This window comes from Malaclemys terrapin, chromosome 6 (genome assembly GCF_027887155.1).
Source record: "Malaclemys terrapin pileata isolate rMalTer1 chromosome 6, rMalTer1.hap1, whole genome shotgun sequence".
In the NCBI taxonomy this organism is placed as follows: Eukaryota; Metazoa; Chordata; order Testudines; family Emydidae; genus Malaclemys; species Malaclemys terrapin.
Genome location: NC_071510.1, coordinates 74,193,567 through 74,218,285, shown reverse-complemented (window position 1 = coordinate 74,218,285; position 24,719 = coordinate 74,193,567). Strand labels below are relative to the sequence as shown.

At 43.9% G+C, this 24,719-nt stretch overlaps 1 protein-coding gene across 4 annotated transcripts in view; it reads right to left on the bottom strand.

Annotated features, from left to right (window-relative positions):
• SKIC3 (SKI3 subunit of superkiller complex) overlaps positions 1 to 24,719 on the bottom strand; it is an 80,395-nt gene that overhangs the window by 22,485 nt on the left and 33,191 nt on the right. For all 4 annotated transcript variants that reach the window (XM_054032103.1, XM_054032100.1, XM_054032102.1 and 1 more), the window contains exons 19-31: positions 17,923 to 18,099; positions 17,314 to 17,458; positions 17,080 to 17,158; positions 16,926 to 16,987; positions 16,745 to 16,801; positions 15,616 to 15,684; positions 13,041 to 13,115; positions 11,895 to 12,036; positions 10,760 to 10,853; positions 6,072 to 6,149; positions 4,290 to 4,414; positions 3,407 to 3,530; positions 323 to 544 (exon numbers count right to left, since the gene is read on the bottom strand). In XM_054032103.1, the coding sequence (XP_053888078.1) occupies positions 323 to 544; positions 3,407 to 3,530; positions 4,290 to 4,414; positions 6,072 to 6,149; positions 10,760 to 10,853; positions 11,895 to 12,036; positions 13,041 to 13,115; positions 15,616 to 15,684; positions 16,745 to 16,801; positions 16,926 to 16,987; positions 17,080 to 17,158; positions 17,314 to 17,458; positions 17,923 to 18,099 (1,449 nt within the window). The remainder of the gene's footprint in view (positions 1 to 322; positions 545 to 3,406; positions 3,531 to 4,289; positions 4,415 to 6,071; positions 6,150 to 10,759; positions 10,854 to 11,894; positions 12,037 to 13,040; positions 13,116 to 15,615; positions 15,685 to 16,744; positions 16,802 to 16,925; positions 16,988 to 17,079; positions 17,159 to 17,313; positions 17,459 to 17,922; positions 18,100 to 24,719) is intronic.

Genomic DNA, 24,719 nt, shown 5'->3' with positions numbered 1-24,719 from the left:
ATGCTGACCATAAGTACATTTATAACTGTGTACCACAGTGTAATGTGGTCCTAAGAGTAAAACAAACAATCTGATCCCATAAAAAGGTGGTATGATTGTATTTCAAAAATGAAAGAATAAAGGCAGCTCCTGCCATTTGACTTGATCTAAATGAATGACACTTGTCACTCTTAAAATACCAGAGTTTGTTTCTAGGTATGTTGTAAAAGTGTAAATATTTGCTTAGTAAGTCTTGTTCCAACACTCCCAAAGTTTTAAAAGGATAATTTTGGGAGGGTAAAAGTTTCATTGCCATTAATATACAAAAATGCAGACTACACACCTATGGACAGCTTTGGAAGCTTGCCTCTGCACTCCCACATTTCTACCTTGCAGCGCATACACAGCAGATGTAATAAGGCATCTCTCATAAACGTTATCCTTGCTTTTTGTGTGCTTCAGTAATTCTTTAAGTGCTGCTGTTGCAAGTGTAGCATCCTGCTTTGCCAGACCTAGAGTGCACAGAGCCTGCAGGCTTTCTATAGTAGGTTCCTTTAATATAGAGCTGTAAATCCAATGGAAAACAAGTTATTATGCAATACAATACTAGCCTCAAGTATAGTTTGCAGGATTTGTCATCTACTTCCACTTGTTATAGTGTTGTAAGTGCAACAAACAGTAATTTACTTACAAGATTCTCTCCAAATGGTAACTACCTCTTCAGAGCAACAAAACATCCTCTTTAGCTCATAGTATGTTTGAATTCCTAATCCAGCAATAATAATGTGGTGCACTGAATAGCCTCTCATGACGAGACTCTCAAACTCAGTCCTACATCAATATTCTTAAGTCCTTTGGATAAGATTGAGTACAATGAGTAATGTGGGTTTCAGCTTTTAAAGCTCATGACTATTGCTTGGCAAGAATCGGGCATGTTTAGTTGTCTTTGTTTAAAACAGTAGCCATAAAAAATGAATGGTAATGGAGACAAATATCTCCTGAACCCTACGCATCTACTTTCTCTTGAAGCAAACTTTTCTCCAATAGTATACATAATCTTATAAATATAAACTCAATTACTCATACTAAGCAATCTGATTTTTGAGGAGGAGGTTTGTTCCCCCATATACACACTTTTTGAGGGCATGGCGGTATTTGACATGTGATGTAAATAATTTTGTTATGAGAGTTTTGATTTAGATTCCCTAGAGTAAAAAAGGATCAAATCTCTGCCAGGAAAAGAATTCCCTCTTACATAAAATTGTGTTTCAGGTAGCTGCAGAATTTCTGTATAATTTTCCAAGATCATCTAAGTTAAAATTAATTGTGTTTGAGTAATAAAATCTGCACAGAGCTAGCATTCAGGGTACAGGATATATGCATTTCCCAGTTAAAAAAAAAAACAGATGGGGGAGGGGAAGGAATATTTACATCTTCTGTCAGTATCTCATATTTAGCAATCTGCACTGTACCATAAATACAAATAGGACTACTGCAACTCCATGCTATAGCAACAGGAATCAAGAAGGGAGACAATTTGCAGTCCAGTAAGTAGATTAGTCCTGCTGTTCCACATGCTTAATTATATGTGCTGCACTTTCCGTGAAGCTGTTGTGAGGAAACGTGCAAAGAGGTTAGGAAATTAAAATGAAATGTATGTGCATTAGCCACTGTTGGTGAAACTTCAGTACCAATTTGGAGGGGAAATTGGAATACAGAATCAAAGCCCAATGAAATAATTGCTTTTATTTACTCAAAATAATGTTCATCTCTATAAAGAGTATTCTAAAAACGTATTAAAAACAATTAACTATATTGCTGCTTAAATAAGTACAAAAGTAGTTGTTATCTAGTAGTTTTATAGAAAGCTTTGAATAGTATTAATGCAGAAGCAGAACTGCTTTCCATGAAGAAGTGGGAGAGCTGTAGGGAGAAAAACTGATGGAAAAAAACAACACATCACAAGAGATTGCACAAATTTAGTATGAGAGAAAATTGCTGCAGTATCATCTGATCAAATTAAAAGGAAACAAATAACTATCAGAATGTGGGATGATGAGAAATCATTTATTTGATGGTCACATCCTAAAATTGGAAATAAATATGAATATAAAGGAGACACTACCTGTTGTAATTTAGCAATGGAATATGAAAAGGTTCCTAAAAATATTGGTCCTATTGTTTTGTTTTAGTATTGATGATTTCACTGGAGGTCAAAAATTTAACATCCTACTTCTATGCTGTGTTGCTAATCAATGGAAGAAAAACAATCCTCCAACATCTTGGTTAACCAAATTTTGTGAACTACAGATGGAAAAATATACTTATTTTATAAAAAGCACAAAAGAATAGGTTGAACATTTAGACCTTTTGTTTCTTCTGACTCCACACAAGATGACAGTTATACTCTTTAATATCAGCTACAGACACCAAATATGTCTAATTATGTGAAATTATTTTTTGAAAGTTTTTGTGTTGCCATCAGTCCACTATATGGGTGTAAAACCCAACAGTAAAATTTAAAGTCTTGGCAGATTTCACTTTGTAATGTTACATGCTTCCAGTTAAAAATGATGCACTTCCAGAGCATTTATTAGTTTTCTTTAATGCTAGTGACTAATGTTATGTAGGAAGCACTCATTGTTGAAATTTATGTTAAAAATAGAAAGAACACTTTCGTGACTGACTAGAAATAACATTTTCCTACATCATGTTAATCATCAATTACTCAGGATTTAAAGCACCAGGTAGCAGACCTCAATTATTTCAGTAACTTGAGGATTTGCTGGCAGGATGGAGATGGTCAATATGGCCATGTTTCCGACACAGTATTCTTTGGTAAACAGGGAAAGTAATGTCAGCCACTCTGCTCAACATTGGGAGCTGAAATGGTAGAGGCTAATTTCTGGCTGCCAACTGCCCAGTAACAGACCCAGCACTTTTTTACTCTTCCAAGTGCTGAAAGATAAAAAACCACTTATAAAATGCAGAGGTGAAACAGGACTGCTGTTCTTCAAGTGAAATCTAGAGTACTGCCATGACACTGTGTGGTGCTTAGAATATTATTCTTTGGGCGATTTTTAATTACTTAGGTTAAACTTTTATTAAGAAAAAGTTACATTTCTTGTAGCTGAACACCACACAAACATGCTTTCCCTAAATTTAAACACACATTTTAGATATACACAGCAAGCTACTCAACAAATGTGAAGATAAGAATTTTTTCCTGGTAGGTACATTACCACTGCTTTTAGATAAATTTACAAAGCTGCCTTCAGTGGTTGTACCTCATTACTTTTGGGCTAAAAAAAAGCAAGCCCCCAAAAAACTTCTAAGTTAAAGCTTCTAAGGGCACTTTCAAATTCTGACAAGGTCTCTCTCTCTCTCTCACACACACACACACACTCATGCTACACCATCCACATACCATTTAAACAGCAACGTCTTTGCAGCATCCACTTTATTCTGTTTGTACTCCATTATTGCAAGGGCTGTCAAGATATAGGCTTTGTCTTGTCCAGATTCGGCAAGAGATAGGGCTCTCTCATAAGCTGGGAATATTAAATTAAGATAGGAATTTAAAAAAGCAACTAAGATTTAAAAGCATTCTGGAATGACAAGATACAGACATGTATATGCACTTGAGAGTCTTTAGTTATATGATCACATACATTTTTCCCTACAGGACCCGTGCCACATTCAGTGCACAGGTTGGACACAAAGGGGCAGAATTAAGGTTGCACAAGCACATGCAACTGTAAGTCTGGCATTTCCTAACTTTTGAGTGTTTGACTTTGAAACCTAAATACATTTTCCTATGTAATGAATGCTAAAAACTGTTGAAAGGTGATAAAGGAACATCTAGGAAAGGAATGCGTTCTCTTGATGTTTCAAGATTCCCTGCCCCAAGCAACAAAAACCATTTTTAAAGTTTAGCATCCACCTTTGTTCATAATACCTTTATATCTCTACCCTCTCATACTGGACGTAGAGAGTAAGCAAGTGTTGGTACTGCCAGTGTTCTGCCTTGAAAATGTCAATTGATAAGTAAAAGATATTTTTCCAGTACGCTGCAATAGCTCATGGCAACCTTCTCAGTAGCAGTCTGGTGATTATGATGAATTTTATATGGAAATCTGAAAATTCTCTGCCTTTATTATACCCCATACTACCCCAATGCATGCATAAGTTGGGACAGAATTTTTCGTTCAGATGTACAAAGTCAAAAGGGGGTAAGTGTTCATCTAGAAAATGCCATATTCCTTTAGTGTCAGGCCATGTACTGCACCTTTGTTTAAACAGACACTTACCTTTAATGCTGTCTTGTAAAAGCCCTTTCTTGAAGTAAGCTAGTGCAACTTCTACGATGCCATCTAACTCTGTGAGAGGAGTGGACATGTAAGCCTGGATGGCCTTGTCATATTGACCTATGGCACTAAAAAAAAAAAAAAAAAAAGATATGCCCCAAATCAGCTTTGAACTGCAGTTTTAAGCAGGACCAGTTCATGATCTGTACAACCATCAGCTAAATTCACTAACGCTGACTTTTAGAAGCCTAGTACATTAAAAAGAAAGGGGTTGAATTTTGGTTTAAAGAAATGTAGAACTATTAGGGTACCCTCAAACCCTTCATTCCAGGTGGAGTCTGAACTTATTGTTAATGTGGATATTTGCAATCCCATTTCACTTACGTGAAAGCTTAGAGAGCGTTACTAGCTCAGAAATACTACGTTTAGTCAGATTTGCAAAATAAATACAGTTACGGCTTGTTGGAGCTCTCTGATGTTTCTATCAATATATGAGCACATTAATTTTAATTGATCACATATACTATGCAGGGAATCATATTACAGTGCAATACAAAGATACTGCCTAGTGACTGCTATGGGGGAGGAGGAAGAATAGATTTGGCAATCTTGCTATGAATAAGACCATGATAGCAGAAATGCAATAGGACTATTTACTAAAGTTTATTAACAATCATGGGAACTTTGTACTCACACAAAAATGCTGCATCATTTTGAATTCTTTCTGGAAGACCAGAAATGACCATACTCACATACAATACATGCAACATGGAATGAGGACGTTGAGCATCACAACACTTAAGTGAATCTCTTTAGTCTACCCAAGATCCTCTTAGAAAAATAAATATCATGGGAAGACATGACCTCTCTAGGCTGAGGGCACTGGTTCTATCACTCATGTTGAGGTCAGACGTAGATATTTCCTGCCTAAGAAAAATTTACTTCAAAAACCTTGCTTAACAGAGCTGAAGCCACCACAAAGGAAGCAGTTTGAAACTGTCCTCTGATGTCAAGATTCTCTCCATCCTATGCCCCTGAGATGGAATCAGAGGACTAGAAGGTACTGATGCTTCTGACTGTTGAGGCAGACACCATAAAGAGTAGAATTATCTGTGCAATAGTGCTGTTTACAAGAACTAGTTCAAGTCAGTCAGCATGACCCCAAAGGTCAAAGCAATAGCACAGCTCTGCTTCAGGAGCAACCCTATCCCAGGAATACTACATACAAGATCCCATTCTATGGGGATTTCTCACATAACTTTAGACTCCAATATGGGCAACCTCCTGGAACTGTTGGACACTGATCTCAACAAAAAAATTCTTGCTTTAAAAAGTAGTGACAACATACAACAGCTAACTACTCACACTACAAACTGGATTACCTGCAAAAAGAAAGGGAATAAATTCCAAGTCAGATGGCAGGTAGAAAAACCAAGAGAGTGTGAGCTTCCTTCTGCAAACTACATAAGTAGAGACAAGTAATGCTAAGTTAAACCTAACTGTTGAATTATTATGGGTACAGCTCAGAGCTTTAAGAATGGGAAACTGTGAAATCAATTTAATAAAGATACATATAAGATACTGAAGCTCTACATTTTGTGCTGAATATGATAAAAATGGTTTAAGATTAAAATGAAAGTTAAATATGAATAGCTTATCATCTGCCATAAAGTACCCATTAAATGAAGGATGTGGCCATTCCTTTTTCTGTGGTGGAATTACTCAAAGTAATACTGTGATATTGCAAGAGGTAACAACTTAAAAAACAAAATAAATACTGCTTACCAGAGTGATCTACCATAATTTTGCATTGATATGTTATACTTTTCTTTATCTTCAGAGTTCTTCAGCAATGAGACCGCCCTTGGAAGTGACCATAAAGAACAAGTAATTCACAAATATGCCCAAGAGTACAAGCAAATGGTTGTTATACTTTTGCTTATTACTGCCAGTGAGACTTATCTACACTGTAAGTGTTGTTCTGTCTCTTTAATAATGGCTTAAAATTACAAACATTTGCCATAAAGAACAAGTAATTCACAAATATGCCCAAGAGTACAAGCAAATGGTTGTTATACTTTTGCTTATTACTGCCAGTGAGACTTATCTACACTGTAAGTGTTGTTCTGTCTCTTTAATAATGGCTTAAAATTACAAACATTTGCTGTGTTCAGTGACCACTACTGCATCCATATTATCCCCCCTTTTGGGGAAGAACTGTGATTCCCTGCAGTAGAGACAATTCAACAATACTTAGTTTCCAAAATCATATTGAAAGATTCAATATACTGCAAGGTTCTGTGGTAATTTCTATGAGAGGCATTGATTAATTTGCACTTCTTTGAAAAAAGACAGTTACCTTTTTCTGTAACTGGTGTTCTGCGAGATGCGTTGCTCATGTCCATTCCATATTAGGTGTGTGTGCTCACCACATGCACTGGTGCTGGAAGCTTTCTCTCAGCAGTATCTGTAGCGGACCAGCTCTGGTACCCCCTGGAGTGACATGCATACGCACAGGTAAAAGGGACACCGCTGGTGCCTTCCACCCTCAGTTCCTTCTTGCCGGAAACTCAGACACTGAGGAAGGAGGACAGGTCATGGAATGGACATGAGCAACACATCTCCAAGAACACCAGTTACAAAAAAAGGTAACTGTTTTTTCTTCGAGTGATCGCTCATGTCCATTCAACTTAGGTGACTCCCAGAAGTACCCCTGGAGGCGGGTAAGACGTTCACGGACATGAAGATTACAACATCGCTCTGCCAAACCCAGCATCGTCCCTGGCCTGCTGCGTGATGGCACAGTGGGCCGTGAACGTGTGTACCGAGGACCACATCACGGCTTTACAGATGTCCTGAATCAGAATGTGTGAACGGAAGGCCACCGAGGATGCCTATGCTCTAGTCGAGTGGGCTCTGATGATCGGCAGCAGAGGGACTCTCGCTAACTCGTAGCGGGTCCGAATGCAAGTTAGAAATCCTTTGCATGGACACTGGGAGGCCCTTCATCCTATCAGCTGTAGAGAGGAAAAGCGGAGTCGACTTACGGAAAGGTTTGTCCGATCTAGGTAGAGCTTCTTACGTCCAAAGCGTGAAGGTGCCTCTCTTCACTAGTCTCCTGGGGCTTAGGGAAGAAGACTGGAAGAAAGATGTCCTGGCTCATGTGGCAAGCGGATACCACAATGGAAAGGAAAGCCGGGTGGGGCCAGAGCTGGACCTTGTCCTTATAGAAGACCATGTACAGCAGTTCTGAGGTCAGGGCTCACAGCTTGGAGACTCACTTCCCCGATGTCACTGCCACCAGGAAAGCTACCTTCCAATGATAGGGGAGATAGGGACCACAAGGCCAAAGGCTCAAAGGGCGGACCCATGAGCCTGGACAGAACCATGTTGAGATCCCACTGAGGGGCCAGGGACCGGATTGAGGAAAGAGCCTCTCAAGGCCTCTAAGGAACCTGACCATCCTGTCATGGGAGAACACAGTCTGTCCCTAGATTGGCGGATGAAAGACCGAAATGGCCACCAGGTGCACCCTGATAGAGGAGCGTGCTAGGCCCTGGTTCCTCAAATAAAGCAGGTAGTCCAAGATCGATTGCACTGAAGAACGCGAAGGGGAGATGCCCCATTCGGTCGCCAGTGGGAGAACCTCATCCACTTTGCCAGGAAGGTCTGCCTAGTCGAGGGCTTTCTACTCTCGAGGAGGACCTTCTGGACCCCATCCAAACAGGCCCATTCCTCAGTGTTCAGCAACATCCACACAGTGAGGTGGAGGGACACAAGGTTGGGATGCAAGAGAGTCAGCTGTGATCCTGTGAGAGCAGATCCAGTTGGTTCGGCAGGGGCCAGGGAGGATTGCTGACAAGCTTGATAGTGTCCTGAACCAGTGCTCGCAAGGCCACGCCAGGGCAATCATGATAACCTGTGCCCTGTCCCTCTTGATTTTTGCTTGGACTTTGCTGATGAACGGAATCGGAAGGAACACATACATCAGATTTCCTGCCCACGGCAGGAGGAAGGCATCTAAGAGGGAGCCCTTGCCCCGACCCCATCTGGAGCAAAACCTGTGGCACCTTCTGTTCTGCCTAGTGGCAAACAAATCCAGTTGGTGAGTTCCCCACCTCTGGAAGATCATGCCGGCTATCTCTGGGTGGAGCACCCACTCGTGGTCAGAGGAGAAGTCGCTGCTGAGGTGATCCGCTAGCATGTTCTTGGCCCCCAGAAGGTGACACGCTTCTAGACGGATGCCATGGTCGTTGCATAAATCCCAGAGATGGAGTGCCTCTTGGCAAAGGGCTGAGGATTGCTCTCCGATTGCTTGCTGATGTAGAACATCAAGGCTGTGTTGTCTGTGAGGACTGTGACCACTCTGCCCGACAGGTGAGGTAGGAAGACTGTGCATGTTCTGCGCACCACGCTGAGCTTTTTGACATTTACGTGTAGTGTCATTTCCTCTGGGGACCACATACTTTGGGTCTGGAGGGTGCCGAGGTGCGCCCCCCCATCCCAGGTCCGAGGCATCCGAAACCAACTCGATTGAGTAAGGAGTGCTGACGAAGGCAACTCCTTCCAGGAATTTCCTGGGGTCGGTCCACCATCATAGCGAGGTAAGTACCATCGTGGGGATGGTGGCGATCTTCTCCAGGTGGTCCCTGGACTAGGAGTAGACTGTCGCTAACCATTGCTGCAGGGGTTTCATCACATATGCACACGCCACCATGTGATCTAGTATGCATAGGCAAACCCTGACCAAGTCAGGGGAAAACGCAAAGACTTCCACAATGAGGTCTGTCAGTACCCTGAATCTCTCCAGTGGCAGGAACGTCCTGGTGCAGATTGAGTCGAGCACCGCTCCGATTAACTCTATCCTCTGTACCAGAACTAACGTGGATTTGTCATCGTTCACCAACAGGCTGAGATGGGGCTATGAAGTTTCTGCCTATCATGGTCAGAAGCATGTCGGCTTTGAGAGGATGACTGTTGGCGGGACGACCCCTGCGATGGGGAGCGCTGCCGGAAAGGTGGAGACTGTGGTGGTCCCAACTCAGGTTTACCCTGGGACTGGGACCCTGCAGGGGCCACAGTGGGCGGCACCGGGAGGGACATAGTGTCTTGCGCCACTTGGAGGGCCTCCGGCATGGATGGCACCCAGAGCTGACGACGACCTCCCCCACTATCCAGGGTAGCCGACGGGGAGTGGGCTGGGCTACACCTACTCAACCTGAGCTGGGGCCCGGGATCCGCAAGGGGGTGAAGAGGTGCCCAAGACAGGGCCTTGGTCCACCCCAGACTTTTCCTATCCCTTGCAGGAAACTGGAGACCTTCCTCACCCCATCTTCCTGGGCTTTTTGCCTGGAGCCACGGAAGGAGACCAGTGCCGGCTCATAGACGGTATCAGTGGGGCACTGCGCACGGAGGGCACGGTACTCGGCACCGAATCGGAGCGCTGCTCTGGCATTGGGGTAAGGGCAGACTCCATCAGGAGCACCTTCAAGCGAATGTCACACTCCCTTCATCCCGGTCTTGAAGAACTTGCAGATTTTGCAGTTATCACTAATGTGACCCAAGCACCATAAACAACTATTATGTGGATCGCTAATGGGCATGGGCCTTTTACAGCCATTGCAGGGTTTAAAGCCTGGGGACCGGGGCATGCCTTGTCCCGAGGCGAAGTCCCTTTTGGGACCTACTAAGTCTCTAACTTAAATAGGTTGAATTAAACTAGAGGAAAACTATATACAGTAATATTTTCAAGAGGCAAAAGAGTTTGAACAAACGAAAATCAACAGCTCTACCTGAAACAGCACTAGTTCCATGCACCATCATTGGCAGCAAGAAGGAACTGAGAGTGGAGGGGGGCCAGCAGCACCCTATATGCCGCAGCATATGTGCACCACTCCAGAGGGTGCCAGCCTGTCCCCTGCAGAAACTCCTGAGGGGAAAAACTTCCAGCACCAGTGCACATGGTGAGCACACACACCTAAGTTGAATGGACATGAGCAATCACTCGAAGAAGAATGTTATGTTCTAGTGAATGAAGAACGCTCAGAAAGGTATTTTACCTTAGTTTTATACATTCTGACTAATCTTACCATCTCAATAACAGGGGCTAGAAACAGATCAGACATCCAGTTTCTCCCCTTTACATTTTATTTTTAAATAGAGATATCCCATCTCCTAGAACTGGAAGGGACCTTGAAAGGTCATTGAGTCCAGCCCCCTGCCTTCACTAGCAGGACCAAGTACTGATTTTGCCCCAGATCCCTAAGTGGCCCCCTCAAGGATTGAACTCACAACCCTGGGTTTAGCAGGCCAATGCTCAAACCACTGAGCTATCCCTCCCCGCTAAATATGATTAGTTAAAATGCATTGAGGAAATTGGCAAATAGTGTTTAAGGAAAGAACCAACCCATCTCAGATTTGTCACCCTGAGGGGTACATTTCAGCACTTAAAATCTATTCAGTGTGTAGTTTACCTTTGATAAGCGTCTGTTGCCTGCTTTTTCAGTTGCAGATATTCATTCAAATAACCCAGCATCGTGAAAGCAGATGCATCATTTTGAATTCTTTCTGGAAGACCAGAAATGATCATACTCACACACAACAAGCAGTGAAAAATATCAGGGACATATGGTGAAACATTACAGCAAGATATATTTTTCAAAGCAACTTGATGAGTTCTAGCTATCAGGTGCTCACTGAGAGTCACTTTAGCACCCTTCACACAACACATGGAAAATATATCTATCAAAACCCACCCCATCTTCAGGCTAGTTCAAGAGAAGATTTTAATTCATATGGCATTAGTGTTATTGCCCACTAGAACAAATTCCATTTTACCAAATAGTCTATTATTTTAAAAATTTCTCAAACTGATACAAAGAGAATAATTTTTTTTTTTTTTTTTTTTTTTTTAAGAAAATGAATCTGAAGAGGTTCAACTTTTTACAGACTTTAGCAAAATATAAATTGAATATCAAGGTTTTAGCTTCAGTTGTACTGCTTTGAAGTCATGTCTATTAAAATGAAATACTGAAAAGTATCAACTTAAAACTTCAAGTTGGATGCTAGCAGTTCTCCCTAGAACATAGAAACCCCTCTTTCAATATCTTGTATAAATGAATCCCACTAGAAAAGATTAGGATTCTGCAATTACAGACTCAAAGTTTTATACTGTATGCAAAATTTACCTCAATATTAAGCTACAAAATTGGACATATTCTTGTCAACAGCACAAGTTCAGTAGTCAAAGTGAGTCTATTACTGGCAACATTCAAGGACAAGTCATGCAAGGCCTTGAGCCTACATTCTTTACTCATCTCTTCAGCGAGATTCTTTCTTGAGTAAGGAGAGCCAGAAAGAATTCAATTGTATTGGGGTCATATTTTCATTAGGCATAAATTTAACAAAAACAAAGATACACACATGATACATTTTGGTGGTCTGCTTCATGACTCAGAAGAGCCTCCCCAACCACAAGATTTCATGACCAGCTCAATTTTGGCAAACGTGATTAAGTAATTGCTAAGACACATTCATGCTGAATATGCTTTTCAGTCAAACATCTGACAGATATGAAATTAAGTATTTTAACTTTAAGATGTTACCTACCTGTGTATTTGCTTAAAACCACATGCGCTGCTGGAATAGCATTCATTTGAACAATGTTGTACCGATACAGCTCTGTTTCTCTGTTGGTTTTATCTTGCAGTGTTGAGCATACCCAATGAGCATAGCCTTTTGCTCCCTCAGTCTCAAAAACAAAACAAAACAAAACCACCACCACACAAGCAGGCATCATTAACTGCTCAACCAACAATATGCAAAAAAATAAATCTTTCTGTTCTATAGTACGCTAATCTTCAATGAAGAGTGGTTAGGTGTAACATCAGGTCAGTATTTTCCTTTTACTACTTAACAATTGTGTTTTAGGTTACTGCAACTCCAATTATAATTCTTCTTTTGAATATAAATGTAAAAAAGTTTTAGGGGGGAGAGATAGCTCAGTGGTTTGAGCACTGGCATGCTAACCCCAGGGTTGTGAGTTCAATCCTTGAGGGGGCCACTTAGGGATCTGCGGAAAAATCAGTACTTGGTCCTGTTAGTGAAGGCAGGGGGCTGGACTCAATGACCTTTCGGGGTCCTTCCAGTTCTATGAGATAGGTATATCTCCATATATTATATTATTATTATTATTAACCTATTCACAGGCAGATTATAAAAGGGACAAAAGTCATCATCACTCGTGTCCATTCTTTACTCTTCAGGCACAAGGGAATTTTCTACCACATAGGTAAAGTTTGCCTGTGCAGGACACAGCGCTTTCTTGGAGGGCTGGTCCAAGACAGAGGAACAAACTCCTACAGGAACTAAACACCAGTGCAAACCTCACCACCCTCTACTCCTAATGCAAGGCACACTTCTACCTGGTCTTCTCTCATATAAACACACAGTGTACATATTAAACAATTCTCCCCATGGAGAGAGGATGAGAGAAAGAATGAGCCACATATGACATATTAGTCCAATTGCTTAAAGTGCTATAGGAAGGTGCTCAGATACTACAATGGTGAGAGTGGTATAAAAACCTATATCGAGTAGAATACAAAACATGAGAGGTAAGGGGAATTTGAAACAGGCCTCCAACCTTTTGACTTTAATAAGATAAAATATGAACTTTTATCACATGCCTTTCCTTAGTATGAAAAAGCCTCATTATTCAGAACCTCCTAATGAGAGGACTGTTCAAATACTTACATGCATACTGAGTTCAGTGGTGTGCCTAAAGAGATCCATAGTTTCATAGCTGCCCACTGCCTCTGCAATAAGAGCCTACAGACAAGTTTAAAAGAAAAAGTTACTTGATTAGGTACTGTAAGCAGATAAGAGTTTCCTAATCATTATTCCCACGTAAAGGCTCTTCTTGAAAGCCAAGAATGGCTAAGTACATAACAAAATGACCACAAAAATCTCATAAGCACCTAATGTAGTGCATTTTTACTGTAAAAAATTCTGAGAGATCTTTGTGAAACCCCCAAATATACAAGAATGGTAATATCTACTGCTACAAGAATAAAAAAATCAATATTAAAGAGTATATAAACTTAGATGAAGGAATGGAACAGATTGCTGCATTTGAAGTACGGGGGAACCCCGCTATAACGCGCTCCGTGATACCGCGAATTCGGTTATGACGCAGGGCGAGTCTGGCCCCAGCGGGCGCGGGGCGTTTGGGATCCATGCCCCAGCGGCTGCAGCAGGAGCGACTTTCCCTGAAGCCCCAATGGGCCCCTGGGGTTCTCACCTCTGTCCCCGGCAGGGCCAGCTCCAGCCCGCCCTGGTGGCTGCGGCGGGCGGTCCAGCTGGGAGAGTGGAGCTGCCGTGGTCCAGCCAGAGGTCTGTCCGGGGTCGCAAGGTGGGGCTGCGGGGCTGCCGCGCTCCGACCAGCGTCCGGCTGGCGTCGCGGGGCTGCTGCGCTCCAGCTGGGAGAACGGGGCTGCTACACTCTGGCCGGCGTCGCAGGGCTGCCGTGCTCCGGCTGGCGCTCTGGCCAGGGGAGCGGGGCCCCCGAAGACAACCACCGCCGGGGCGAATCAGCCTAAAGCCGACCCTGTTGGCCGCCCCCCTTCTCTCTCTCTTTCTCTCTCTCTCCCCCCGCTCCCTCCCTCCCGCTAGCCAGGGCGCACACTCTGCTGCAAACTGAACACAAGTACAGTGGAACCCTGTTATAACGCGACCCCGCATTTACCACAATTGAACTTTTTGGATCCCAATGATCACGTTATAGCGGGGTTCCTCTGTATCTATGGAGTGAAACAAAGAACTTTTACATTGCAAATCCTTCACAGCAAGGATTCTCATTACATAGCACCCATCACAATGGGACCCCAATCCTGACCTGGACTTTGGGACACAGCAATAATATAAATCTTTACCACTTCTCTCAACAGTTCAGTTTCACTTATGCATGATTAGCAGGGCAGCAAGGAAAGGTTACAGGGTGCACCTGTAGTGATGGGAGGGGAACAAGAGGACAAAGAGAGAGTAGGGTTGGGAATGTCTCTATGGCCACACATATTCCTCCTTTCCTTTCACACTCCTGGAGTCTCAAGTGGCAACCATAATAGTGAAGCCAATTTTTCTCCTAAAGTCTTTCTTTATGGACCACAAAAGGGAACGATGGGAGCAATAGCCGATTCTCTTATTGTTTTGTTCACCAACTAGGCCTAATATCTGACACCAATTGTGGTTCAATGATATCCAGTATTACACTTTTTATTTTCTTAAATCAGGCATTATCTCAACACAGTCCTACTATCTGTAGGCCTTTTTGTTTGGACTAATTCACTCTGTTTTGCCTTTGCACCTCCCCCCTCAACATTTATTATGACATCTTATGACCTTCCCCCCACTTCTTATAGTTGAGCTCACAATTAGGGTACCTTTGTAGGCCCAATTATCACAATCACAACTACACCCATGACAGTAACATGCAGATGGCTATAGAGGCCTCTTTGCCATCGCTGCTCCTGCAAGATGGCAAATGCAGACTTAAATTTATACCTTAATACACAATGCAGTGGTAGCAAATTAATGTTTAATGTGGGAGAGCTACCACTATTACGAGAACTTTACATTTTCTGACTTTAAATTACTGAACTTTATGCTACACAAGCAAGTTTTTTTTTCTCCCCCAATGTTCTTAGGAGCAGTACCATTGACATCAATGACAGTATTTGTATGACCAAAGGGTGCAGGATTTGACTCATAAGCACTACTTCTGTTTAGCAGCATTATGGATTGACTGTTCCCAATTCAGCAAGTGACTGGGGGATACCAGTGCTCGATCATGGTTTCTTGATATGGCTGCTAGGGTGTCTTAATACTTGAGAAGGTTTCTTTGATCAGAATGTCCAGGGGAAAAAAGCTTCACAGCACTGAAAACAGTACTCTATCATTAACCATTATATAAATAATAATCATCTATCATTAGCCAATTTCACTATACTGCTCCTTCCAGAGTAACAGGCTACAAAAATAAGTTATGAAAAAAACTGATAATGAACACAGCTCCCATAATGGACAAGAAAACTGTGGAAACTTTAGAGAAAGCCAAAGTGAGTAATAGGAAGGTCTATGTGGCCTTTTTCTGTTGCAAGGAGACACATACAAACGGAGACTTAATTTTACAAAATACAAAATATAAACGGAGACTTAATTTTAAGCACACGCTTAAATCCCAGTGAAGTGCTTTGCTGTGTCGGTGCTGAAATTCTATATACCTTGTTAAAACCTATTGAAACCCATGGCATGAAAGATATTGACATCTTACCTGTCCAATCCAGCACATTAAGTAAGATGGCTCAAGGGACTGAGCTACCTTGAAGGCTTCATGAGCTTGCTGTAAAAGCACATAAGAGATCCGGTACATTACAGTGAGTCATTTGGCACCATAAGCCAAAAACCTGCTGTTCTAGTTATTGAAATACGGAAACAATGGTGTAACTCTTTATATGAGACAAAAATCAAGTCACTAAAAATATTCAATGTGGCATACAGAACAGGAGTATAATACCCATATAAAGTAAGAACCACCTCATGCTTTAACTATAGGAACACTCACCTCCCTCCTCCCGCCCAAGCCCCCTCATACTCCCATGTAATCAACAGCTATATTTGCTATTGTGGGGAAAAAATGCAAACTGCTAGAAATACTGAAGTTTCTCCCCTTCATAAAAAAATGTAGCTAGCTTAGTTCTGGAAGTGCTCGTTCTTTGAATCCACATTTTGCGTTGAACTATATGTAGTCTCAGCATTCCCATCATAAAAATCAGATTCTGAGCATTAAAGAGCTTTGCAACAAGTTTTGAAAGCTTCAGTAATTACTAATCCATTTTTAAAGAAATCAGTTTCTCACATCGCAAATTTAAAAAAATAAAAATAAAAACAGTGATCAGTTTCAGTTCTGCAACTGGGATTTTGACTGCCTCTTTCTAAACTATGTTCTGGTCCAGTCAAATTTCCTCATACAAGTTTAAATAAATTTTCATTTTCATTTAAAGGCACTCTTATTATTCTAGCTCTCCCCTGAGCAGAAACTACAATTGAATTTTTGGCTAGCAGAATTTGTATGTTGGATTGCAGTTTTTGTCCCTTAAAATTGCATACAGTAGAATATTGATTTCATTAAACTGTCTGAAAACCCAAACCTGTGCTATTTACCAGAATACTTTAATTATTTCTCCTAATGGAAATCACTTGTTTCAAACAGTATTTAATAAACCTCAATTCAAGTATGTGATTTTGCCTGTAACTGCTTAATGGTACAGATTTAATTTTATAAACTGGCAATACTTTTACCTTAAACAGGAGGGTGCCCTTTGCTGTTAAAAAGCATTCTAGAATTGCATTAAAGTAACATCCTTTTAAAAAGCAATCATTTGAGGAGGAGGAATATTTACCTGAATGTTTTCAGTTGCTAAGTACAAAACCCCCAAGTTGGTCCAGGCAACAACATTCTACACAAAACAAATAATTAAATACAAAAATTAAAGCCAGTTTATTACTGTATTCAAAAATAACTCCATAAAAAGAATCTTGAATACCCATTTCAAACAGACAGTAGCTGCCTACAGCACTTACTATTTGTTCAGCTTGAACAGATTTGATGAATGAATGTTGAGCAAGAGCATAATTCCCAACACCTGAAAAACAGGAGATTAGATGTAACTGAATTTTGTAAACAAAGGAGCCAAGCTGCGCTCTAAATTAGCTACACAGAATTTTAGAGACTTACCACTGCAACAGGCAACCACACCAAGTGCATTCCAATAGAGATGGTTTTTACTATCAAGCCTCACGGCTTTTTTGAGACACTGGAATGAAGAGAATTAAATAAGTTGTTATAGCACATTAGATTTTAACCATTGTTGTTTTGTCACAGTTTTAGGTTACACTGAGCACAAAGTGATCCTGAAAGTGACAGTGTTTCAAAAAGTGTCATTGAAGATGGCAGAAAGACAGGCAATACCTGTAAAGATTTCTCTAACAGTTCACTGATCTCATTCGTGTCACTATCGGCTGCTGTTAGGTGCTGTGCTTGACGATAGTAGTTTATTCCAAGATCACACCATGTGTTAGGTGAGGACATCAGTTTTAATGCTCTGCCATAACACCTACAGAAACATGAATCACAGAACTGTTTTATCTCCAATTCATTCCACTTAAAAGTTAACCACTGAACTGAAGCCTGCCTTCAGAGGTACTTTGAAGTAGAGGCAGACAAAAATGGTCACTAACAAACAGGTGTGGAAAAAAGTGTCAGAATTTAGGCTAGTATTCTGTGGCAACGTTTTTAAGTTAGACTGCTGTCTGAAATTGTTCTGGGGTTATGAATTCCAGGGAAAAAGAGTCCTAAGAAAATTGACTGGGGGCAAAGCGAAGGGTGTGATGGTCAAAGAGTGCATAATTCATTTATCACAAAGTTCTGCAATTTATTCCATTTATATCACTTCCACATATGTATGCTGGATGCATATTGAATTAGTATTTGAAATTTTTAGTCTTCCAATCTTTTTAGTCTAGAACATTTAAGATTTAGTAGACTTTATATGGTGAAGCATCTCATAATGATTGTTACCTTCCTCCCAAACTGAGGAGCTCACTTTTCTTCAGCATTTGTTTGCCTTCATTCTGACCAAGAAGGGATCCCAGAACTTTAACATTCACTTTGGATGATGAAATGACATGCACGATAGTACATGCATCCCCAAGTAGTTTCCAAAGGCAAGATACGTCAGGACGATGCTTTGTTGCTCTGCAAAATAAAGGTATTAATTTAAATAAGTTATTTAAGATATGGTATGAATTGTTTGAGCGACAAAGTTTGATACAAATCTTTCCTTTCTGCCCCTCCAAATAACGTGTAAAAAATAAAAAGACATACATACTTAGATCAAGAACAAGTTAAAATCTGTCACTTTCCATTTCCTCTCTAATCCATCACAATTAAAAAAAGTGAATGTACCTAGTTTGCAGTAACAAATGACAAGGAAACACTAAGAATTACCTCAATTCTGAGCTTCCCCAGAATAGCTGGTCTTCAATGTATCTTTGGGTTGCTTTCTACCATTCGAAAGCATGGACTGAACCTCTGAAGAGCAGCCCAACTCAAGGCCAGAGGACCACTGAGGAGATCTGATGAAGAGGGTGCTTTGTGATCCTCAATCAAGCTGTCAAAACCATTTAGAGGAAGGTGCAAGACTGACAGGTTACCATAGAAGAGGCTCCCTTCCTTTGAGGTCTGAATCTTTTTCTAGGAGGTTCCACAGGACTTGAAAAAGCCTGGTACATTTAGAACTGAAAGGGTCAAAAATGTTGAGCTGTCTGTGATTTGCAGAAATGTTTTTGTGCCAGATACATAAATCCCAAGCAACCAGAGCATCATCCTGGATTGAAGGAGTAGGGCAAGGTGTCAGTGTCACCAGTTGAAGAGCTTAAGTCCTTCAAAAGGGAAGGTCTTCAAAACAGTATTCTGAACTTTCCTGAGGAAGCCAGAAGATTACAGCAAACCCGTGGTTGCTACTAACCATGAGGCCATGCAAGCAGCATCAAGAAAGGCCTGCAGAGAAGTTTTAGTTATAAACTGACCCTCTGAAATGAGGACTTGAAATTGTTCCCTTGGTTCTTGAGACAGATGATTGAACTTAGCAAAATATGGATTTCAGCAATTATTCTATCAAGACCTGATAGTTTGCCACCCAAAATTGGAAAGCAACGGACAAATAGCTCTTCCAATCAAGAAGTTCTAAACTTTTGGACTCCTTGTCTGAGCGGGTGGGCCTGGAGTGAGCTTGGTAGTATCTGTTGTTAACTGCATCCACCACCAAGGATTTGGGGGTGGGATGAAGGGGGGCAAAAAACATTCCAGTTCCCTTGCTGGAATGTAATATTTATTTGCCCATTTGCTGGTATGCACAATGGCGGCAAGCATCTCCCACACATTATGGGCTGGTGACAATAATGGCTCATTAACAGGCAAAGCAACCTTGCCCTGGGGGGTGGAATGCAGAATGTCCACTAAAGAACGTTTAGTCTCCTGAATTTCCCCCAATGAAATTTGGAGGAATTCAGCCAGTCATTTCATTAGTCCTGAAATGTCCTGCAGTCGTCAGCATAGGAGGATGGTGGTGGCAGCAGCAGCATCACTGCCTCATTGCGGGAGGAGGACTACTACTTATATGATGGGGGTATATTGTCCTCAGCTGCTGCCTCCCATTCCAGAGTCTCCTTCTGGACAGGGAGAAGTTGTACTGGTGGCTGAACTTGTGGGACCAGAGGCTTCTGCGGGATCTGGGGTTCTCTAAACAAGGTCTCTTACAAGAGGGTACCCTATAAAACAGATCCCTATAAGGAGCCCAAGAATTCCAGTAGGTCCACTGTGGTGGTAGTTTAGGAGAGGGCAAGGGTGGTCCTACCAGGAGTGCTGGGAGCATCCACTGGGCTCTGGTACGTCCTCCTCACGAAATATCTCCAAAGATATGGGAGTGGGGCAGAGCCAAGCTCAAAATCCTCAGTGTCTGAGGAATTATCTCCCATGTCCAGTGGCTCTGATCATCAGTACTGGAAGCAGTACCAGAGGTCAAAGTGGCACTGGAGATCAGGATCCCACTCCAGAGTTAAGAGAGTTGGTCACCAGCAGGTGTAGCAACACCAGGGGATGACACTCTTTCCCTCAGGGAGCCAGAGGCCAGTCTGAGTGCTCCATATGGCTATGAAAAGGTGGCAGTCCTGAAGTCTGAGATAGCTTTTCCAGAATTCTTAGCCTTAGAGGAATCACAGTGCCTGGAGGTCTCTGCTGCCTCTACCAGGGATGATACTTCTCACTGCTGTTTACTGGAAGACCTCTTGGAACAGGAGAGCTTTTGGGGCTGTATTAATGCTTCAGTATTGGAGTCCACAGGAGCCTCAGCAACACCCATTACGGAACATGAAGTCTCCTTGAATCTAGCTCAAAGAAGTGACTTATTCCTTCTTCTAGAGTCTCTCTGTGAAATGGGGCTCTTTTTTTCAAATGCACCGTTTCTGAAGCTGCCTCTGGAGCTCTGGCAGTCACTGTTGCAGCGTCAGAGGATGAGGTAGGCTGATATATGGGGGTGAGATTTGGACAAAGAGGGCTTCAGGGGGCACTTCAGTAAGAAGAGCTTCAATCTATCCTCCCTCAGTTTGCAAGATCTGCTTTTGAACCCCATGCAGACCTTGCACTTTGATGGGAGTGTGACTCTCCAAAGCACTTGAGTCAGCTGAAGTCCTGTCACTGAGGGGGAAAGGCCTTTGGCAAGTCAGATGGGGTTTGAAACTCATGGCCTTCGACATAACACAAACAGGGAGTACTGCAAACAACAAAGCTTGGGAGAGGGGAACCCTCCCAAAAGCACAAAACTATGGCTAAAAAGGAAAAATAATAACAACACTCCCCCCCCACACACATACACAAGTACAAATACTTCTAGAGAAGCAGTGGACACCACAGAGCTCCATCTGGAGACAACAGCGGTTGAGAAGGAATTGGAGCGACAGTGGGTCCGACCTTCCCTATATGCCCCTGCACCAAATTGCAGTGTGCAGGTTTGGACCCACGGACACTGCTAATAAAAGTCTCCAACGAAGAGTGCACAAGCATTTGGATCCTACAATGGAACACCCATAGGGACAACATTGGGGTTATGTAATTTATTGTTGTTTTCTATAGTGCAAAAAGTAAGAGACAGAAAAGAAACAGTGGGTGGCATATGGAGGAGGTAAATTGACCATATATTGCCATCTAGAAAGCAGCAAAACCACAGGTGACGTTTAGCAGCGACAGAGTCACTGGAGTAAGCTGAAGAACTTGTGAAAATTCCTCAGAAGTGCCTCCTACACAAAGAAGAACACTGGGAGTCTACTCCCAAAGCTACTTCAGGAAGAATGTGGATAAGGCAGAAGAGACATCCAACTAGAGGAAGAGGAGCTCAAGACCACTCCTAACAGACTTAGACTGTATTACAAAGCAGTCTTGCTTTGACCCAGTATTAGGGTTACCATATTTTGTGCCTCCAAATGGAGGACACTCCACGGGGCCTCGGCCCCGCCCCCAGCCCCGCCCATGCCCCCTCCCCAACTCCGCCCCCTCCCCAAAGTCTCCGCCCCCTCCCCTGCTTCCCGCGAATATTAAATTCGCGGGAAGCCTGAAGCTGGTAAGGTGGGGTGTGGGGGGAGCAGGCGCGGCCCAGGCTGGCCCCCCGGCGGCGCCAGCCTGGGTCGGCTCGGGCCCTGGGGTGCCAGCCCCGGCCGACCACCCCCAGCCCGCCCAGCACTGCCGGCCCCCGGCGGCCCAGCGCACCCCCCCCGCTATCCCGGACCGGCTCCCGGCCCCGCGCACCCCCCAGCGGCCCGGCCCCGCGACCCCGGACCGGCCCGCGGCCCCGCGCACCCCCGGCTCCCCGCCCAGCCCCGCGGCCCGGCGCACCCCCCCGCTACCCCGGACCGGCTCCCCGCCCGGCCCCGCGGCCCGGCGCACCCCCCGCTACCCCGGACCGGCTCCCCGCCCGGCCCCGCGGCCAGGCGCACCCCCCCGCTACCCCGGACCGGCTCCCCGCCCGGCCCCGCGGCCCGGCGCACCCCCCCCGCTACCCTGGACCGGCTCCCCGCCCGGCCCCGCGGCCCGGCGCACCCCCCCCCCCGCTACCCCGGACCGGCTCCCCGCTCGGCCCCGCGGCCCGGCGCACCCCCCCCCGCTACCCCGGACCGGCTCGCGGCCCCGCGCACCCCCCCCGCTACCCCGGACCGGCGCACCCCCCCCCGCTACCCCGGACCGGCTCCCCGCCCGGCCCCGCGGCCCGGCGCACCCCCCCCCCGCTACCCCGGACCGGCTCGCGGCCCCGCGCACCCCCCCGCTACCCCGGACCGGCTCCCCGCCCGGCCCCGCGGCCCGGCGCACCCCCCCCGCTACCCCGGCTCGCAGCCCCGCGCACCCCCCCCACTACCCCGGCTCGCGGCCCCGCGCACCCCCCCCGCTACCCCGGCTCGCGGCCCCGCGCACCCCCCCGCTACCCCGGCCCGCGGCCCGGCGCACCGCCCGGCTCCCGGCCCGGCACCACGCCCCCGGCTCCCCGCCCGGCCCCGCGCCTGGCCCGGCACCATGCCCCCGGCCCCGCGACCCCGGCCCGGCCCCGCACCGGCCCGGCCAAAGAGGCCCCGCCCGAGCCCTCCATCCCTCCCTCCCGATTTTCCCGGACATGCCCGGCTTTTGGGGATTTCCCCCCGGACGGGGATTTGAACCCCCAAAAGCCGGACATGTCCGGGAAAATCCGGACGTATGGTAACCCTACCCAGTATGAGCAGGAAAGAATTATGCTCTACTAAAGTAAGAGCTTATCTACATAGTGGGGGAATGCACTCTGTGGGTGTGTGATTTCTAAAGCACCCCAATATGTTGGGCTGTGTAGACTCTGCAGGTGTGTGTTAATGTAGTGCTGGCTGAAACACTACACCTCTACCTCGATATAACGCTGTCCTCGGGAGCAAAAAATCTTACCGCGTTATATCGAACTTGCTTTGATCCGCCGGAGTGCGCAGCCCTACCCCTCCCCCGAGCACTGCTTTACCACGTTATATCCAAATTCCTATTATATCGGATCGCGTTATATCGGGGTAGAGGTGTACCATGTTAAAGCATACTAGGGAAGCTTTAGCGCGCACGAGAAGGATCTACACAGACCAATTAATGCACAAGTTAGTGCACTTTAGAAATTACAGCCCTACATTCTCTTTTCTTTCCCTCTTCTAGACCATGCCAAATAACTATATGAATCTCCACATCTACAAATGAATAGAATATACCCTGCTATTGAATGACATATACTGCTGGCAGGCAGGCAAAGATGGGATGTTTTACTGAGTCCTCTTCTACTGGGAGATCACCTCTACCCCAAAAAAACAGCCTTCTATGTCAGCTTCATGAAAAGAAACAAGATTAGATGTTGTGACATCTAGAAATTTAAGGTCATAAATAAAGAGATGGAAAAGGCAACCGGGTGTGCTCTTTTCCTGTTAAAAGTTCTAGCTGATGATGTTAGGGCTCGAATTTAGACTATGATGTGAAAGGTCACATAACCAAGCTATATCTGTTTATTAATCAAAGATTTATCAGCACAATATAGAAAGGAAAGGGGTGATACTTTACTAATCTGGAGAACAAACTTGCAGCAGTTACATCTTCACTCTGTTCCACTCATACTTATATCCCTCGTTACAATAAAAAAAGAAAACTCCACATATTCCATCATTTCATTATGTACCTTATCTTTTTGCACCTGCTTTTCAAGGCTCTTGTTCCCCACAATAACAGGGGCTGCAAGTGCCTTAAAACCCTGAAGCAGCTCACGGGCCCAATCAAGGAACTACACAGATGAGGCCTCCTTTAGTATAGGACATGCGTATAGGCTACATGTGCCTGGGCCACAAGAGATCTTGACTGAGATGGGGGAACAAATCAGTGTAGCATAAGCAATGGCGATAGGAAGAAGAGAAAGTACTCCATAGACAACAGCTTGTATATAAGAGTAATTGAAGATAGTAGTTTAATTAATCTTTTGAATGTAGCTTTTTTTTCCCCACAGATACAGTCACCTGGGCTCCTGAACAATTTTTTTTTTTTTTTTTTTGGCGTTATGTGTATAGGTGAAATTCTAGCCCCTGGAATTCAGTGAGAAGTTTTGCCATTTTCCTCAGTGTGACCAGGATTTAAGCTATGGTCTTTAACAAAACGGTTAAGTATAGTTTCAACAGTAATCTGTAGGTAATTTATTAGTTTCATTAAAAATGAACTACAGATGAAAATTTTAGCTCTCCCACAAGAATTTCTGCTGTCGCCTCCAGTATGCCTCAAAATTAGAAGAAAGTGAGGATGTAGCATGAGGAACGTGGAGTTTGTTGATGTACAGGAGACTTAAATGTCCTTGCTGCTTTTATTTTTAAATCCTACACTGCGGGAGTAAACTTCAAAAACAAGAGCTATGCAAGCCTCCATTATTCCAAAAAACCCAATCCCAAATAATCCCTCACACTCTTTTTAACAGGAAGCTCCACCTCATATCAGATTCTTTCCTGGGAACAGGGAGGGGTTGTTTCAGACAGAAGTCTACAGTCACAATGTACGATTTAAAATGAAAGACAAATTTAAGTCTGTTAAGTTTAAGAGATAAAACCACGTTTCACCAATACTGCTCTGATCTGAACAGTATATTACACAAGGTAAACCACCCTCAGTTTGGAGTACTGGAGCAGTGAAGACTGAAAGGACCATAGAAAAAGATTGGAGGTAGGCCCACACAAAGGGACAAAAAAAAAAAAAAAAAAAAAAAAAAAAAAAACACAACACCCACCTCCCACCCCCAA